The following is a 19,516-nucleotide window of genomic DNA, read 5'->3' as shown; positions in this document are numbered from 1 at the left end:
TCTGTCTGAATGACCACACTGCCCTCTTACACCATGTCTGTCTCTGGAGCAGTGTGGATTCCAGGGAGAGCTACACCCAGCTTTACTTCATCAGAGCTGCAGATATTTGCAAAATCCCAAGGCAGATTTTTTTACTTTCTCTGCCTACTACACACCAAAGAGTGTGACTAAAACACTGACAATAACCAGATTCTTTCAAAAGCTGAAAAGTATAATTTACCTGCAGGAATAGCTGCCTATTTTATATGCTATTTTTGAAAACCATTGCTCAGTAAAAACATCTGCAGTTCTTCCCTTCTGCTCTATGTCATATGTTTTTTTTCAGATACAAGTTAATCTACTAAAGTAGCAATGGAAATATCTTGTGCAACTCTGGATTTTTGCCTCCCACCCAGTTTTCAGCAGGAAAGTACATTGTCCAAGAAAAAATGCTAGTAAAACAGGACACATCAAAACCCTCTCAGGTTTTTAAAGTCCCCATGGGGCTCAGGAATTATTATAATCTGTTCTTCAAAATTCTCCAGATATTAAGCACAAATAAAGTTAATTTTCCCTGCACCCTAGGAGATTCACATATGAGCCTGTAGATAAGTCAAATGTACAAAGACACACTAAGCCTATCATTGCAACCTAAAAGTACATTTAACACTTGAAATTGTTTTAGGTTTTTTCTGTTTGTTTGTTTTCGGTTTTTTCCCCCCCATGGAACAGGAAAAAGAGTGTGATTTCCATAGAAACTTCTACCTTTGAGCAAATAGCATATTTTGTGCTATATTGTAATGAACTTGAGGAACTGAAAACATTTATAAACTATTTGGAGGCATGACTAGGAAATTGCTCAGTTCTACATAGCTGCAGACTATGGAAGCAAAACGCTTTCATAGAGGAAATAAGCACGCTTGCTCTGCAGGTGTACTCAAAAATTACGACTGTCACCATCTGAATAACATGTCAGTCGTTTCTAAAGACCTCTCTAGAAAGGCAGGAAAAGTCCTTGAAAAATGCATTCCATTTAACATTAAAAATAGAGGAAACCCTGCTTCTGCAGAAACCCAGCCAAACGCCTTGCTCCATGGGTCTGAGCTCCCTATCCTGTTCCACACAGAAAGAGTACGCTCAGAAGCTGTCACTCGCCAAGACACCAACAATTATTACAGAGTTTGGGGGTTTTCGCCGCTACTTTTTGATCAAAATACCTGAACACATTGCAAGTGAAGGAGCTACACTAAAAGGGGTTTCCACAGTCAGGATAAATAAAAAGCAGATTCTTATGCCTTCTGCAGAAACGGCTTGGCACAAAAAAAAAAAAAATAGCATACAGGTTTTCCTGAACAGGGTTCCCTACCGACTGCTGAGATTTAACTTAAGGACGAGCTTCGAGCTTGTCCAGCCCTCAACTCTGCCCGCCCTCAGCTCCTCCCGCCCCGCTGCCACCCGGATCTCGCTGCTTTTCCCGGCTCTTCCCCTCATCCCTTGGTGGCGGCTCCGCTCTCACCTGTGGGGTCCGACCGACATGGCTGCGCCCACCACGGGGCTGCTCTTCTCCTCCTTCTGCTCCGCGCTGCTGCTCCCGGGCCGGGCGCCGCGGAGGCCATGGCGAACCTTCACCTTCACCTTCACCTTCACCTTCACCTTCACCTTCACCTTCACCTTCACCTTCACCTTCACCTTCACCTTCACCTCCACCTCCACCTCCACCTTCACTTTGCTGCCGGCGCCCCGGCAGCGCCGCCAGGAGTTTTCCTCATCGCTCCTTCCTCCTGGTCCCCCTCATCCTCCTGGTCCCCCTCATCCTCCTCGCCCCCTCATCCTCCTCGTCCCCCTCATCCTCCTCGTCCCCTCATCCTCCTCGCCCCCTCATCCTCCTCGTCCCCTCATCCTCCTCGTCCCCTCATCCTCCTCGTCCCCCTCATCCTCCTCGCCCCCTCATCCTCCTCGTCCCCTCATCCTCCTCGTCCCCCTCACGCTGTGGCGGGAAGCGCGCGGGGGCGAAAAGGGCGCGAAACGCCTGAGGGGGCGGCGAGGAACATTTCATCAGTACTTGGTAAAGGTTCTGGTAGTACTTTTAGAAAGGAAATAAAGTAAGTATCAGTAAAAAGAGTGATAAACATTTATAATGCCGTTCACAAATATTACTGGATCATTTAAGTGCATGTTTTCATGAAGAAACAAGGAAATAATTTAGATCTGATTTACCTGAAATAGCAGTTTCCCTACTACAAAATAAGTGATAGACAATAACTATTGCTACTAGAAGGCTGACTTTTGGGTTATTCTAAAAGAATCATTAAGAACTGCAGGTCTTGCCAAGAATTCTAGTGTGTAGTCTAACCACGCATTACAAATTCTGTGTGATAAGGGGATCCTCCTGTGAATCTTACATTAAAGCTTATTCTATTAAATGAAAAAAAATTACAAATTATAATTCTTTCTTTTTTTCTGATAACAAATCATCAAAAGAAACCCAGCATTTTATCTTGCTTTTACTTGGGTACGCAGATAAAATTAGCACTGCTACTTAAGTCAATAAAAGATGTCTTTATGAATTTAAAACGAATCAAATCCACACTGAAGTTGCCAGCAGTCCTCATACCTGTTATGTCCATCCTCTCGTCACTTCCCAAACGGGACAACACTCATTTATAGACAATCCCAGAAAGTAACATCACTCGGCGTTTTTTCTGTCAGGCATGGACCGACGGCCGAGCCCGCCGCCCCCTCAGGCGTTTCGCGCCCTTTTCGCCCCCGCGCGCTTCCCGCCACAGCGTGAGGGGGACGAGGAGGATGAGGGGGACGAGGAGGATGAGGGGGACGAGGAGGAAGGAGCCATGAGGAAAACTCCTGGCGGCGCTGCGAGGGGCGCTGCTGGCGCTGCAGCCAGCCCGGGGCGCCGGCAGGAAAGTGAAGGTGAAGGTGAAGGTGAAGGTGAAGGTGAAGGTGAAGGTGAAGGTGAAGGTGAAGGTGAAGGTGAAGGTGAAGGTGAAGGTGAAGGTTCGCCATGGCCTCGGCGGTTCCCGGCCCGGGAGCAGCAGCGCGGAGCAGAAGGAGGAGAAGAGCAGCCGTGTGGTGGGCACAGCCATGTCGGTCGCACCCCACAGGTGAGAGCGGAGCCGCCACCAAGGGATGAGGGGAAGAGCCGGGAAAAGCAGCGAGATCCGGGTGGCAGCGGGGCGGGAGGAGCTGAGGGCGGACGGCGCTGAGGGACGGGAGGACCCCATCCCCATAAAATGGGGTGTTTTTATCTAGGCTATAATTTGGTAAGAATAATATTTTGGAAAGGACAAGCCCTAAAACCTAGCATGCACACTGTCTGTGGAAGCACCTGGGCCACATTCCTTTTGGAAACACTTAACTCATAGAAAACTTTGCCAGGACCATAGCAGAACATGAAGCCTCACAAAGCTGACACATCTTTCCAAAGTTATTCCCAACTTTATATTACTATTTTGGCATGCTTTTTACATGCTATTTCAGATCTTGGTTTGTTTTCTTGTTCCCTTCTGCACAGGCGACTTTTTACTATAAAATCTGCCATTGAACGTGGCAGAGGACACCAATATGCAGGTTGCAAGCCATTCCATGAGGCTTCCCCCTCAGAAAACACGAGGGTGCAGGGAATAATTGCTTGTCCGTGGAGCCCCGTGTCTGCTCCATATTGTGCAGCCCACGGGAACCAAAGGCTGCAGCCGGAGCCCGTCTTTGGGGGCATCGTTTGCGCTGCTCCAGCTGCACCCCGAGGCTCCACGTCGCTGTCACGTCGACGCGGGCTCAGCATCTCCCCTCCCTCAGGCCCGCCCTTCCCTCAGCTCCACCCGGCCCCGAGCTCCTCCCGCAGCTGCCGCCATCCCGGTGCCGGCCGCGGTCCCGCCTCCTCCCCTCGTCGCTTGGTTGCGGCGTCGCTTCCTTCCGCGGGGACCGGCCGACATGGCGGCGGCCACCGCAGCCTTCTCCTTCTCCTTCTCCTCCTCCTCCTCCGCCGCGCTGCTGCGCCCGGGCTGGGCGAGCCTGAGGCGGTGGCGAGGCCTCGCTCGCAGCACCAGCAGCTCCCCTCGCAGCGCCGCCAGGTACCTTGCGCCGATCGGATCTTTTTCCTTTTCATTCTCCTCCTTCCTCCTCCTCATCCTCCTCCTCATCCTCGCCCCCCTCATGGCGCGGCGGGTCCCAAGGGCGCGAGAGGCGTGAGGGATCACCGGGCTCGGGTCCCCCGCCATCTCCCTTCGGGGTGGATGCCCTCGGATCCCCACTGGATTCCGCGGTTCTCCCTGGGGAAACGGGGAAGAACCAGCGGGAGAGCGGGAGGAGAAGCGGGCCGTGGCCCTGGCCTTGGTGATCCAGCGGGGGTTTAACCGGTGCCCTTGAAATTGAAGTAGCCCTTCCAGCCCCCTCCCAGAAGGGAATCTGTGAGTACACGTTTGCTTGCTCCTTAAAGAGCCTGTCAGTGGATTTATTCAGAATTACTGTATACATTTATCATTCGATGGCAAACAGGGCATGCTTTGGTGCAGTGGAGATCAGTGTCCTGACAGTAATCACCCCGTGTTTAATTTATTGCCCTCTCTGCAAAGGGATTCCGGTGTTGATTTTGCAGCACTGCAGTTCTGAGCTCTTGCTTGGGTGTGCATGGGAGGGTCTCTCTGAGCTCCTGCTTGTGAGCCCTTTTTAATTTATATGTAATTGTCTTAAGACCTGGCTGAAAGTTGACTAAAGAGATTCAGCAGGTCCCAGGTGCTAATGCTGAAAGCACTATCTTTGTGATTTCAAGAATGAAAAGATGAGTGAGCTGAACACCCATTGAAATAAGCATCTGACCCCTTGGATGTTCTGTGTATTGAGAATTGATTCTGCCAGTTTTGGGAGAAACAGCTGTATTTCAGGACCAGTGCACATCCTACTTCTGTTCTGGGCTGCTAGTAACTGTTTTTTCCAGTTCTGCAAAACATAGATAGTCCTGCACTAATAATTTTCCAGAGGTTTTCCTGGGGTGTGGGACGTATTCTGTTGCGATGCTCTATATGGTCTCAGGCTTTTAGAGAACAAATTGATTTAAAATAGCAGTGCAGATCATTGTTTCTGTCATGTCCTACAAGTCACTGGATTCATAAACCAGAAGAATTTTCTGTTGTAAATCCATGCTGGGTTCAGAGTAAGAGCATCCAAGGGTGGATGGGATAACAGTGGAACAGGACAGTGTAGTAACACATATTAAGTCTGTCATTTAACGTGGTCGTGAAATCTGCCACAGCTCTATCATTAAACCTGTCCTTGTTCAACACCTGGTCAATTTTTCAATGTTTTAATGTGTATAAAATTTACAATAATAACAATTAATGACTTAGTTTCGATGTCTTAAATAGCCTGCTGCAGTGTAAGCTTTCTGTACAGGCGATGCTTTATTTGTTCATGCAGTTCTTGTATGATATTTCCATCAAAGGACTTAAACTATTTAGATTCTAAACCTAAGAAGCATCAACATATTTCAGTATTTGCTATTTTTATATTTTACAGATATGAGAAATGCTATTTACTGACTCCCTTCCCAGCAGCTATGAAATATGAGAAATGTATCATTGAGGCCTGGACAAAAAATAGTGTAAATAATCCTATGTCAAATCCATTTCTAAGGAAATTTGAGATGGGAAATGGGTAACTTTCCTTAAAACATTCTCATGTTTTATTCCAAAATGCAGGATTTCATCTAAGTTTACATGGCTGGCTGTGTGTGTTGGGAAGGTGAGTTGTGGCTGGTGAGCTCCTCTTCCATGTGCACTGATGGCACATCCATGCTCTTCAGAGAAGAGAGTGGGGAAACTCTTCTTTTCCCATGTGAATTTGTAGTGTCTTAATGTTTTTCAAATAATATTTGAGATGCTAGCGCGTGAATCAAAACGTTTGGCAGTGTTTAAAATGGTAGATCACACACTTGAAGGTGTCTTCTTCCTGGTGGAATTTGGGACCTAAATATTGTGCATCTTTTTATCTTCATAGTGACGAAGCAACCGTTATCTCAGGCACCAAGCTTGCTCACCAGGTGTTGAAAGAAGTTCGAAGGGACGTGGAATCCTGGATATCTGCTGGGAACCAGAGGCCTCACCTCACTGTCATCTTGGTGGGAGACAACCCAGCCAGTCACATCTATGTCAGGAACAAGATAAAAGCAGCTGCAGCTGTGGGTATGTCATAGAAGTATTCCTTTGGTAAGCACAAGATATTCTTACTTAAAAGGACAGAAATAAAGCAGGGGCAATCCCCTCAGTGTCTTAATTAAATTTTGCACCAATTTCTTCCGTGTTTTCTCTGATGGACCTAAGGAATTCCATGGATGTATGAAGAAAGTAGCTTTAATGTGGTTTGAATGGGAACCCTACGTTTCATTTTGCTTATTAAAATGGTGTTTGGAAGCAGGTGTTAAGAATCAGGCAGATTTTTGTACTAAATGACTAAGCTGCACATCACTCAATTTCCTTATTCTGACATGTTTTCTGGTTTTTGTTTTTATCAGGCATTTCTAGTGAGGTCATAGTGAGGCCTAAAGACATTTCGCAGGAAGAGCTCCTGGATATGACAGTAAAACTCAACAAGGATTCAAGAGTTAGTGGTTTACTAGTTCAGCTACCTCTCCCAGGTATGTGACATCTTTGTCCCACTCCTCGTATGCAGTCTATGTAAGAGTAAAAGTTCAGTAGTTCTGGGCTGCAAGTGTACTTGAGGGACAAAAGAAACTATTGAAAGATAACATGCATAATAAAAGGTTAGCTGATATGTTAATTATTATTTTTTTTGAATGTGCAGTTCATTTTAAAGAAAAAAATCTTGACTAAATTTTTGGGCTTTTTATTTACCTTCTCCTAATTCATAATAAAATCTCACTGAAATATCGCCAGGGAGTAGCTGGCAATGTGGTATCTTTGCAGTGACAAAACTTGCAAATTAAAAAGAAACTAAACTAAAACTGTTTTTATCTATAAAACAGGAAAACTGGGGCAGGCGCTGAGAGTTATGGAGGAAAAAATGCTTTGGTTGTATTTATGATAAACAGCAGTGTTCGGGATAAGATGGGAAATGGGTGACAAGGGTTTGCCCTTGGTGTCACATGAAAGCTGCCTGGAATGGGCCGTGTACTGAAATAAATTTGCCACAAGGTGGAAGTATAACCCAAGTAAGGAGCCACATCCTTACGGATCCAAACACCTCTCCCACTAACAGAGATTAGCAGCAGCAGACGATTAACAGAGTTTCATTGCAGCCATGAGAACTGCAAAAGATGGAGCGCTGTCAGCCTGGGGAGGGAAATCGTCCTGCCTGAAGCCTGTAGCAAAGGAAGCAGGCTTGTGTTCCCCAGAAATGGGAGGTGTGATTTACTGGTGCCTTACTGGTGAGGGTACTCAGGGAAATGGTTAGGTACCACTTGTAGAAATGCATTTATGAGGAGGATATCAGGTTGCCACACTCTGCTCTTGAGCTGTCTGCTTTACTCAGTGCACAGTTCAGAACTTCTTTTAGTCTTGAAATGTAGTGAGTTTAAACCTGATCAGCACGAGAAAAGGAAAAAAGCCTGAAGATAATTCCAGCTGTGTCAGTTGAAATGTTTGATGCTTTTACACTGAAATGCTGAAGTCCTTCGATAAAGGTTTGTCCTAAAATTGGTTGAAGGTTCCTCTCAAGAACTGTGACACATATACCACAATACCTACATGAAGACTAACTAGCCTCCATCCAACCTATCAGGCAGGCATGGCTGTTGCTTGCATTAGGAAAAGCCTTAGAACAGTTTAGTCAATAGCAGAACTTTGTCAGTATTGCAGTGTCTGTATACTAAAGTTAAATGTTCAATTTGCCATGAACTGGAAATGTTCAGTAAGTTCTTTCCATAACAGATGTCAAATATTACTAAGATAACTGAATTACTTTTTTTTCCTCAAAGGAACTATATAGATTAAAAGGGTCAAAAGCCAGGTTAGGTCATTTTCCAAATTTTTTTAAAATTTGCTTTGTAATGGAAGGACACGAAGCCTAGAAGTTGTGAAACCTTTATCAGCGGAGGCTGCTTATTCCAGAACTGTGGTTCTTGTGTGGGGTTTGGGGCTTTTTTGCAGTAAGCCACACAAGGTATGGCTTTGGATCAACATCGGGTTAAACATGGGATCAGAAATAGCTTTGTTGCACTATTGTGAGCAGCTTTGCTTTGAGCATTGTCATCTTTGCCTGAGGAGAACTTGTTTCCTGTTCACCGTTTGAGTGCATTGTGATAGTTTTCAGGAGACTTTCTTGTATCTTAGTTCGAGTTGCCTGGGAGATGGCCGCTGTGGGAGGAGCTTTGTGAGAATAGTGCTGAAGGCAATCTCCCGCAGTGAATTGCAGCTGTGCTGATTACCCAGGAGCGGGAGCAGCCTTGCCTGCCCTGCCAGGGTGGGTGTTATAAAAGGGCGGGCTGCAGGGCTTGTGCAGGGGACAGACCTGGTGTGGTGCTGTGTGAGGGACAGGATGGAGTTAGGTGGTCATGCAGGAAGAAGAAGGAATCTCGCAGAGGGAACAAAGCAGTCTGTGCTGTGTGGAACTCCCCGTGGGAAGCTCATGCAGAGAAGGAGTTTTTAAGATAGGAAGAGACTGACACTGGTGTCAGTTGTACCTCTGCTGGCAGGCCACAAAATGTTCATCTATTTGAGACAGAAGGTTAAAAATCCATCCAGTATTTTTTCAAACCCCTTTTGTGTTATGCTGTTATTTTCATTAGTCTTCCTTTTTGAAAGCCGGTCTTTATTTTCTGTGTGCCAGCACCACAGGCGGTTGTTGTGTAAATAGTTTCTCTGTGTGCAAATGCTTGGCAGGAGATGCCCAGTGTAGTCCTGCAAGTTTAGCTGACAGGTGAGAGGAGAAGGGCAGAGAGGATCTTGTCCTGGAGAGTGGCTTGGGTTGACAGCAAAGGAATTTGTATAGTTATCAGTTGATGTTTTATGAGCCTGACAATAAGATAATTAAGAAATTGTTTTGTTTTTCTGGAACTAAAGAAGGCATGTGGGAGCAAACCAGGAAAAGGCATTTCTTGGGGCTAACAGAATCTGCTAATTAAATAATGTAGTGACTGTCTCTGCAGTTTGAGTTGGGTTGAGTGGTTTGTTGTTTGTGGCCTGCCCAGGACAGTGTTTTGGAAGCATCCCTGAAGGAGAAGCAAAGTGTCCACATCCTCTTCTCAGGCCCACAGCTCACTTGTCCCCGACGGTGCAGCTGCATTTCTTCCTAGTACTGTAAACCCTGTTGTGAAGTTCTGCAAATCAGTTTTGAGTGGGGAAAACATCCATGTAATCCATCCATGATCTTTCTTTTTTTTCCTTTAAAGTGTTTATATCTATTATCTGTCTGTTTCTGGGAAGCTCAAGACAGTGTGGAGGAGGTGTTTTTCAGAGCAGTGTTCCACTCATCCTAGGCACAGGGAAAAGCATGGCTGCCAAGTTTGTGTTGGATGAACAACTGACTTGCCTAAGGGTAACAAGTTCTCTTTTGCAAAAGCCATTTAATAGGTTACTCCAATTTTTTTGTTGTTTTTTAATCATCAAGTTGATATAAAAACAAGGTTATGGTTGCTTTCAGTCTCTGTGAGGCAAGTTTCAGTTCTAAGAGACTCTTTCATCAATGTACTTAATATCTTAATTTCTGCTGTCTTTTCTCATTAGCATTCAGAAGGCAACTTCCTCTCGTAAAAATAATGGAGAATGAAATTGTATATCATAGCAGCCTGGTTTAATTTTAGGGGTTTTTTAATTGGAAATGTCTAACAGGAGATTACCATGGTTAATGTCTACAACATGCTTATCTTTTAATTATCTAGCTCCTTTTAATAGAAAACCACAAAAACCTACTAAATTAAAACATCCTGTTTATGTCTCTAAAATATTTTCCTGGCAACATCAGAGTTTCCTTATTGATGCTCGTTTTCCTTTGTTTGGTTTTTTAAAACCTGTTGTAGTGCTCTCTGATTTAGACATTGGGGTGTCTTGGCACACAGTTGCAGAATACAGTTCAGGTTGTGGCTGGAGTGGGTGATGTAAGAGATGCAAAAAACCACTTTTGCTTTGAGTTGAAATTTGTCAAGCCCCAGCCCTCTTGTCAGGTTTTTAGGGGAAGGTACTTTGATTCACTCTTATTTGTACTTGGGAGAAACAACCCAGTTCTCAGGAGTTCATTAACAAACTGGTCTTTAACCCACGGAGGGTCAGTGGCTTTCTCCCCATTTACCCGCTCTGGGGGTCAGCTTGACTTTCTCCTGGAAAAAACCTTCCAACAGGTCTGGGTTACTGCCGGCCATGGCTCAGTCACTGCCCTTTTGGATAAGGCCGTGGGTCAGTGGCCGCCATTTTGTGGCTCAGGGCAGGCCATGGGTCAGTCATCGAACACAGTTTGCGATTTGGGTCAGTATGGGATGTTTTGTGGAGCCGTCCCTCTGTGGTGTTCGATGTTCCAGGTTTATGCTTGAGTTTGTAACTCTGCAGAGAGAGGTTGGCAAACATTTTCTCATAGTCAGTTCTAATGTTAATGTAGTGTAAGCTTTAAGCAGTTGCAGAGCTGTCCTATATCATTAGTGCATATGGAAAATATTCATTATGAATACGAAGTTATGTGCAGACAGTGTAATTCGAGCCACAGTGTTTTGCAATCACCAATATCAGTTTTGTGTATTTTCAGTTTTCTAATGAAGTAGGATGGTTTGGTCCTACTGATTAAGAGTTGACTAAAAAGAATAATTTTTTTGGAAAAGGACAGCTAGACCTGCAAAATTATTTCAGTTTGAGATTTCTGTGAGTTTGTTAAAAAATTAGCTCATGTATCCTCTGTGGGCTTAGAAATCAGAAAAACACATATAACTGTTTCCCTGTGCTTTGTTGGGGTTTTTGAGCCACTTCATATTTAAGACTTGCAGATTGCAGAAGTGAGTTGCTTAAACATTTCTTCTGTAGTTACTGTCCTCGTTTTCAGCTGAGTGCTGACTGGACTGCCATATTTTGACAGAATTTGTTGTATTAACAGTATGACAAATGCCTTACCCTAATTTTCAGCAAACTACCTGAAAAGATGCGATTGCCTTTAGGGGGAGTGTAGTTTGTTCAGTCGAGAGCCATAATGAATTACCCTGGCTGGGTCTGGGCTGCGTGTTTGTTTGTGCAGTGACTCTGGTGTTGTTGGTGGCACCTGGCAAGTGGAGGAGCTGTGGGTGAGAGCTGTGTGCCTCCTAGATCACATGGATGAGCGCACAGTGTGCAACGCCATCGCCCCCGAGAAGGATGTGGATGGATTCCACATCGAGAACATTGGACGCCTGTGTCTGGATCAGCCTTCCGTCATCCCTGCCACTGCTGCTGCCGTCTGGGAAATCATTAAACGGACAGGTAAGAGACTCACCTGTCCTGAAACTCTTTTTATCCTGGGAGATGAACTAAGGCTTAACTCGGGTGTCAGCTAGAAGGTCTAGGTTATCTAAATGAATTGAGGTGATTGAAGAACAAATGTTTAGAGCATTAGTCTGTATAATAATGAGTTGCCAAGTAGATGGGTTCTTGTGCCATTGGCACAACTATTAATGAAGTGTAGACAGTAGTATTTGGTGGAACACTTGAGTAACTTTCTGAATTTTATAGGTTCACAGGAAAATTTCTGTGCTGTTCTATTGGTAGATATAAGATTTGAATGTGTAATTTCTTGTGGAGAAGGGGAAAAAAAACAAGAACAAGAAATGGGAGCACTTAATTCAGTACCAGAAGGGGAAAAATACCGATGTGTTCCATAGTTGTAATTTTTTTATTTAGAGTGTACATGCTCTTACTGGTAGAGTTAAGTGCTTCCCTTTGTGGCTGGAGCAAGGAAATGAAGTCTTTGCTAGGGGTGATTCAGATAACCTGAATAAGTTACCAGTTTTCTTTCTCCAAGGTCAAAGCTGAAAGTTGTTTTGTGAATTAATCCCTCGAATTCAGCCTTGTGGATTTTCAGGTCGTGTTTATGTCTGCAACCCACAGCAACAAATAATTCTGTCATGGGAGTTGAGAAGAAGGGTTTAGATGTCTCAAAGTAGTGGAATAAAATTTTTTATTTCTTTTTTTTTTCCTACAAGGAATACAAACATTTGGAAAAAATGTTCTTGTAGCTGGAAGATCTAAAAATGTTGGAATGCCTATTGCAATGCTTTTACATACTGATGGAGAGCACGAAAGGCCTGGAGGTAAGTCCAGCAATGTTGTCCCAATGTTTCCGTTTGTGAAGTCTTGAAAATCAAGCTGACTAGAGGACTCAGATTTAAAGAGAAAACTTTCCATTCATGTCAGTACTTGCAAGCAGACCAAGCAAATAAACATTTCCTGACTTATTCTCAGGAGAGCAATTTCTGGACTTGACTTTTTCTGGTGTTAAGTCATCACTTCCTCCTCCATTTGAAACAGCTACTATTTCAACTGGTCCTTGAGGGTACTGATGGCAGTGAGGCCCCGAAGAGCTGCGGAGACTCCTGTGATATTTATACAATGTAGCTGTTTATCCTCATGCTTGTTCAATATTGATTTCATTTTTCATACACACGTGAGCACACACATACACGTGTGTGTACATACACCTTTATGTGTGAACAAAAAAAGGTGTGGCATGACCCTGGTGTTGTGCTAGGTCAGTGAGCTGTTGCTTATGAAAATACCAAATGACCAAGCAAGGAACTTTGCAGCGTGAGCTCTATGATGACTTGTTGGCCTGGGGGATTTTTCTGCAGTGCAGTTTATATCCCCCTGGAAATTGGGTGTTGTGGTGGAAATATTTTTGCAACTCTAATTACAGAAGCCTACATGTGCTGCTGTAATTGTGCTGTAGAAATTAAAACAAATATAATTTAGATAGAATGCTGCCCTTTTGCAACTTCATTTTGATGTTAGAAACTGCCATGGCAGTGTGCACAAATGAGGTAAACACGGACATTTAATCCCAGGCCTGTTTAACTGGAACAGAGTGAAATCTGTTATTATAGTAAAACACTAAAAGCTTTACACTAATCATAGAGTTGGTTTTTCCATTCAGCCTCTGTGGGAAAGTTATTTGTAACTTCTCTCAGTGCTTGAATTGTAATTACCATCGGTGCATAGGTCTGCTCTCATCCTCATTCCCACAAAAATTAGTAGCATTTTTGCCATTTATTGCAAATACTGGTGACATTTGTTACTGGCAGTGCAGCTGATGTTTTAAGTAGGCTTGGTACAACAAAAAGTCATGTTATAAGCTACTTACACGTTTCCCACCTGGCAATGAGGAGACCTATTGACCTGTGATGCTTTCAGCAGCCTGTTGCAAAACTCTCAGCAGCTGCCTGGGCAGTTTTTAGCTGTAACTAAATACCGTTTGTAGCTTCCAGCTTTTGGGTGCATTTGGATCCACAGCTCAGTTTTGTTGTCTTGTATCTTGGGTTTCTAGTTCGTGTTTGACTGTCTGGTAGTGCAGCTTGTTTTAAGGGCCCAGTCTGTGAGTTTTTTGTGGTGCTTCACGGTCTTCTGCCAGTGTTCTGTTCAGGTGACTTCCCTGGCAACCCTGCTTGCTGGCATTGTCAGTGGTTCTAAGTATGTCACGTATTTGGTGTAGGGACAGAACAACGTTCCCTTAGTGCCACTGGAGCCTAGATACAGAGTTAACTTGGCAAATTTATCTTGGCCTAATCTAAAGAAACTGATTTATTTCTCAGGTAGTTTTTTAGTTTTCCAGTCTGCTGAGTGTTGGCACACAGTATAAAGCAGCTGGCAATGAGAAAACAAAGGAACACGAACTTCTCTGATAGTGAGCTGGCATTAAGTGTGTATGTGTATGCTGTGTACAAGATGATAAATACTTCTGTATTTGGGGTGCTTAGGTGGAGTTTTCCTCCCTGACTCACAGGTGGGGCTCTCCGTGAAGGTCTGGTTCATCTTCTGCACTGGGGTTTAATTTCTGCTTCTGCTGTGAGCAGCAAGAGATGAGCCTAGATGGCGTGTGGAAAGGAAGGCAGGCTAGACCATGGTGTCAGTGTTTTCTTTTTCTTTTTTCCTTTTTTTTTTATTTTTTAAACTCAGTAGGATAGGGACCAGAGAAGACCTACATTGAAATGCTGAAAAGAACTTTTGCAGATTCAGTCAAGAAAGAGTTTTTCAACATCTGGACTGATTTGATTAAATATTTTTATTGAAAAATGATGCAAGGGGTGTGTGTGTATGGTGCTATTTTTTTTATTTCTTATTTTGTTGTAGGCTTTGGTTGGTTTTCTTTAGAGATTATGAACGAAAATTAAAAGTTGAGGACTGTCTTAATTTGTGATGTTTCATATGGAGATACACTCATGTCCTGCAGGTGGCAATATCTGATCAGGTGGAAAAGCTCTGTGAACGCCTTCCAAAATAAATCATGTTCTGTGTAGGCAGGTCAAGAGACTATATCTGTTTTATAAGCTAGGGAATTGACTTGGGATTATCATGTGGAATCTTAATCGTTAAATATATTCCTCTTCTTTCAGCAGAAGTAGCAGTGTAAAAATAGTTGTTTATTTTCTGTTTGGGCATGATCACAAATAAATGGAAAACCTCCCCTTTCTGATGTGTCTGTAAGCTTCTGGACTGCTATTCTCAAGGTAGGGGCTTTTTTTTTTCCCCCCCCTTTTTTTCTCCTTTCCTTTTTGGTAGTGAAAACAATTACTTGGTTTCAGGAGCTGACTACAGACACATTGCTTACTAAAATCTTAGAGGCAAATTAGCACCAATTTTATTCCTCAGAGATAACATTGTACCTTTGGGTTTTATCCATTGGTTTTTGTCAACCTTCCTGCCGAGTAATGATTGTGATTTTGGGCAAGACATACTTCTTTTGCTTAAAGCAGGTATCAGAAGATGCCTCTGTTTTTTCCAAGCCTGTACTTTTCTGTTTTCGTTATCTGCAAATGTCTTGATCTGGTTGTCCATGGGGGGATGATGTGCACTGTAGAGCCTGAAGAAGAGGGAGAAAAGGTGAGGGTAAAGCGTAGAGAAGCCAGAACACAGAGAAGGTTGAAGATGAGATGCCTGAGCGAGTTAATAAAGTGAGAGGCACGGATGAGATCAGTCAGACACATTCCAAAGGAAGCAGAAGTGATGGTCATGTCTGAGAAGGCAAAAGGTTTTAGTTTAGTTGCAAGTAACATGGCCTAGGTGTCTGTGAGGAGTGGAAGGCAGAGATGGGGTATCTAACACCTGAACCCCGTGCAGTACAAATAACTGCAGAGAGGGCAGGGAGGAGGCTTCTTTGGGAGCTGTTCTCTTTGCTGCTTGCTTGGGCAGTCCTCAAGGGAGTACCACACCTGCTGTGGGATGCAGTGGAGACTGCAGACCCTCTCCCTGTGACTGTTCATGTTGTGGTCTCTCCTTAGCATCTCCATCAAACAGAGCAAGGATTTTTCCTGTCTTACTGGGAGCTCTTGCTATTCCTAGCTCCTGCCAAGAAATGTGGGTCCACAGGAGCAGAAGGATATGTGCTTCTCGTGCTTCTACTGGTGGTCTTGTATTGACGCTTTTGTGTGTGGCAAATAGCTGAGTCTTGCAGCACCGTGTGCAAACTGGGCTTGATAAAGCAGACGCTGGATTCTGTGCTGGCTTTGCTTTGTGGAGTTCCACTGAACGCAGCAAAGCTATGGAAGGGCATTCAGTTCACAAAACATAAATGGGAGAGTTTTTAAGAAGAAATGTTTTTTCATATGGGTGAGCAGCAAGTGAGTGTTCTGCCTCTGCTGATTTAAGTCAAATCCCAAGACAAATCTGATCATCTGTACTGTTGTCAATGTTCCAAATTAAGTAATTTGCATCTGAAAGTAAATGCTGTACTTTATATAGCATTTTACATCTGAATTAATTGCTTTTCTCTTCCATTTCAGGTGATGCTACAGTGACCATTACTCACAGATATACCCCAAAAGAGCAGCTCAAGATCCATACGCAGCTTGCTGACATAGTAATAGTTGCTGCAGGTAATACTGTTTGTTGTTAATACCCCAATTGCAGCGTTTCAGACCTAAAAAGAGGACTTTGTGTCTGTGGCACTGGCTGTTTCACGTTCTACTGAATAATGGGTGCTCGTGGGGGGTGTTGCAGTGGGTAGGATTTCTCACTGTAGGAAGGGCAAGCGATTTGGCTCTTTGTTCTTGCCCTTCACATTTGCAGACTCATAAACTGTTTCTCGTCACATGCGACACCTTTCCCTTAGGGAGACTTCAGAGTGAACTCAAGATTGGGAACCAGTCAGTGCATAGTTTATACAGGTATAATTATGTAAATTAAAACGTTCTCTGTGCCATGGAAAAATCATGAGTCATTTAAATTTTGACAGGAGGGTTTCTTTAAGTCAGCTGGAGGCTGCATTCATAAAACCGTAGTATCATTCCCCTGGTGTTGGAATTAAGGCCAACCTTGCTAAATTAACTGGAGATTTGGGTAACCTATGTTATTAATGGCTGGGTTTTTTCTCTTTTACAGTTATCATGTCAAGAGAAAGGGAATGGTAATTTCCTAGAGGAAAGGGACTGAAAGATCAGTGTCTATACTCTGAAAGCAATATAAACTGAAATACTTAAAGTTTACCTCTTCTGTCCCAAAGAAACAAGGCAGAAATCTGCTTCTTTGTTATTTGTTTACAGGTATTACATGTAGAAATAAAAAAACCAAACAACCCAGCTTAGTATGACCTTGGTAAAATTCTGGGTCCCTTTGCAGCTCAGAGATAGCATCCTTCTCTTGTACTGTCTTTAGCTGTCTTGGGTGGTGTCTTTCCTCTTTTCCTTTTCCCCTTCTTCTTCATCCTCAGGACCCAAGACTTCCTTACGTGTTTTCTAGGTGAAGACAGTCAGGTCCTTGTCTAAATCTTGTCCCTTCCTGTTGAAGTGAGATGCCCTTTCCTTCAGGGTTTCACTTCATTGCCTCTTATCTAAGGTGGGCCAGCAGCAAGACACAACTTATGTCTCCCACATCTAATTGTTCAACTGTGGGCCTGACCAGAATTCACCACTGCAAATAAAAGACAGCAATGGTGTGCTAACCAGGAATAAACCAGTAACTCTTCATCCAAATTCACTGCTTGCAGTTTAGTCATCATTTCGGATTTTTGTGCTGAACGTGGTTTGTCATTGTTTATGCTTGGAGTTAAATGGTCACTAGCAATTCAGCCGTGTTTACCTTTCACATTATTTTCCTTGTGTCATTTCTAACAGAAGCATGATACAGCACTCCTTACACAACTTGAGATATACTTGGAATGATGAAAAAACCTAGGGCTAGGTTGTGCAAACAGCACACGGCCCTGCCCCAGTGGGTGCTCTGGGGAAGGCTGTGCTTTACAAAGGTGGAATCACTCCAAGCTTCCTTTTGTTACATGAGAACTGTGCATGTTGTACCTCGTGCATCACACACTCCCCGGAAATGGGTGACCTGTTCAGTGAGTGTTGCAAAAAAGGTAACTTGTACCCTGCCAGGTTGGAACAGCTGCAGAAGATGTGCATATGGAAAAGAGATGTTTTTGCATGTGCCTGCACCGAAGACCAGGATTCCTTTTCCTATGTAGAACTTTGACAAGAGCCATCTGCATCCTGGCTCCTGATTGGTGACTGGTTGCAGTGAGTCTGTTCTGGTCTGGTGCTCCACCTCTGAGTGCTTTTCTGTTCACTTGCTTTCGTGGTTTTGGTAATACTTTGAATCAGGTGCTTCTTTGCTCTGTTACTTCTTAGTATGAGAAGATGCATCTCTGTGTCCTGTCTCTCGTTTATGTGCCCCCAGGCTTGGGGCACCAGTTTTCCTGCTTACTTGGATTCTAACTATCCATGCGGTTTATTCCTTCTTTCTTATTCCTCCCCAACTGCTTGCATCTTAAGTTCTGACAGCGCTGCTCTGGTCCAGCCTACCCCTCCCTAAAATCTCTTTCAGTGCCGCACAGCTTTTGGATTTTTATCCAAAGCATGGCGTTTCCTGTTAAGCACACGTGTCACTTGGTATCCCACCACAGCGTTTCCCATCTGGGCCTGCTGTCCCTGCCTGCAGAGACATCCCATGGGGTGTGTTCTTTGTGCCATGGGCCCGGCCCTGTGGCACGAGTGTGAGTCCAGCTTTACCCTCCTCGAGCCTCTGCAGGACTCTTGAACCAGTCACTTGCTGCTCCTGCTCTCCGGGCTTTCCAGTCTGGTGAGGCAAACGGGATTTGTCTGGCTGCTGCATTTGGAGAGGGGGTCAAGATAAAAGGTATCGACTGTGCCAAATGCCCGATCAATTCTGCTTGGAGTACTTGTGCTGTCCCTCGGGCCATGATCTGTGGTCCTCTTGCATAGAAAGTGCTGGTTAATCAGACCTTTTATTCTGGTTAGCTTTCTTAGAAATGGGCTGTTTGACAGTACTTGCGCCTAAACTCAGATTAGGCCTTGTTTTTCCTTCGTTTAAGATGTGATTCATCATTTTTAACAAAAAATTATCAATGAAGGGTTTTCCTATATTCTTCAGTCAGTGCATTTTAGGAAAAGCTGCTATAATGTTTATCCCTTCCTACTCGGTATGTAAAGTAGGTTTAAGTAAATAGATATGCTCATTTGGTTTGGGGGTTAGTTCATTTGTTGCTATTAAATATTTGGCATATTATCAAACCGTTCTACAAAGGGTGTAACTGTGCAGCTTCCACTAATATGCTTCCAGCCCTATCACACACAGATCATTTACCCCCATAAGGCTGAGGCATTATCCAATTACCAGCCAGGTTGCCATGGATTACATCAGAGGGGGATGAAGGAGATGCAGTCAGATGTTATCAAATGGGCTAGGAAGGAGTTTGAGATCTTGGCTTGCTCAACATGAGAAGCAGAGTTTCAAGCGGGTGTCTTATGGGGGAGTGAGAAACGGAGAGCCAAGAGTGTTCTGGTATTGCCTGTATCCAAATGGCTGAGTGGCTGTGCTCCAGCAGTGCACATGGAGCCAAAGCCCTGTACTCCTGTGCTTTCCTCCAATAAAACTGCAGTTTCAAACCGGATGGTTTTGGTTTCTTTTCCTTTTTGCTTTTTCCCCAACTGAGAGAAAGCTGCTTTGATGGAGGGAGGGGAGTTCAGACTTGCTTTTGTGAGATACTGTAATATTTCTCTCAGAACAAAAAACATGGAATTGCTCAAGAAGCAAGGTGAATTGTCATTTTTAGTTTGGAAGTTCCCATCACTGGAAGTTGGAGGTTGCATGGTAGGGAAGAAATTCCTGACAGGAGTCATGTGGCCATGGATCCATTTCATTATCTAGACTTAGAAGTGACCATTTAGGTTTTCTGGGTCCTATCTGAAGCACATATGATGAATATCAAGGTTCTTCACTTTGAGATGCAGAAGAAATATGGTGTGTATGAAAAAGCTGAGGTGGCTGTTCTAGCTGGAATTCCTTAATAGCAAAAATCTCCTAGCCCAGGACACCACGGAGATGCAGCCCACAAGGTCTGCAGTGCCTGGGTTGGGTGTCGAGTGCAGAGGTCTCTCAAGTTGCTGATAATAGTA

The 19,516-nt window shown here is 44.0% G+C and overlaps 1 protein-coding gene across 4 annotated transcripts in view; it reads left to right on the top strand.

The window, feature by feature from the left end:
* The first annotated feature begins 3,916 nt into the window (after positions 1 to 3,916).
* Positions 3,917 to 19,516, top strand: part of MTHFD2L (methylenetetrahydrofolate dehydrogenase (NADP+ dependent) 2 like) — a 47,210-nt gene continuing 31,610 nt past the window's right edge. For 3 of the 4 annotated variants that reach the window (XR_015803500.1, XM_088164355.1, XM_088164354.1), the window contains exons 1-6: positions 3,922 to 4,064; positions 5,986 to 6,170; positions 6,500 to 6,622; positions 11,226 to 11,378; positions 12,098 to 12,205; positions 15,887 to 15,979. Coding sequence is in view for 3 of the 4 variants with exons in the window: in XM_088164355.1 (XP_088020481.1) it covers positions 3,925 to 4,064; positions 5,986 to 6,170; positions 6,500 to 6,622; positions 11,226 to 11,378; positions 12,098 to 12,205; positions 15,887 to 15,979 (802 nt within the window). In the remaining variant the exon portion in view is untranslated. Of the gene's footprint in view, positions 4,065 to 5,985; positions 6,171 to 6,499; positions 6,623 to 11,225; positions 11,379 to 12,097; positions 12,206 to 15,886; positions 15,980 to 19,516 lie in introns of all 4 variants that reach the window. The other variant, XM_088164356.1, reaches the window with a different exon arrangement.

Source organism: Sturnus vulgaris, chromosome 4, assembly GCF_052056855.1.
Source record: "Sturnus vulgaris isolate bStuVul1 chromosome 4, bStuVul1.hap1, whole genome shotgun sequence".
Taxonomy (NCBI): Eukaryota; Metazoa; Chordata; class Aves; order Passeriformes; family Sturnidae; genus Sturnus; species Sturnus vulgaris.
Note: the sequence above shows the minus strand (reverse complement) of the source record. Positions and strands in the feature narration are given on the sequence as shown.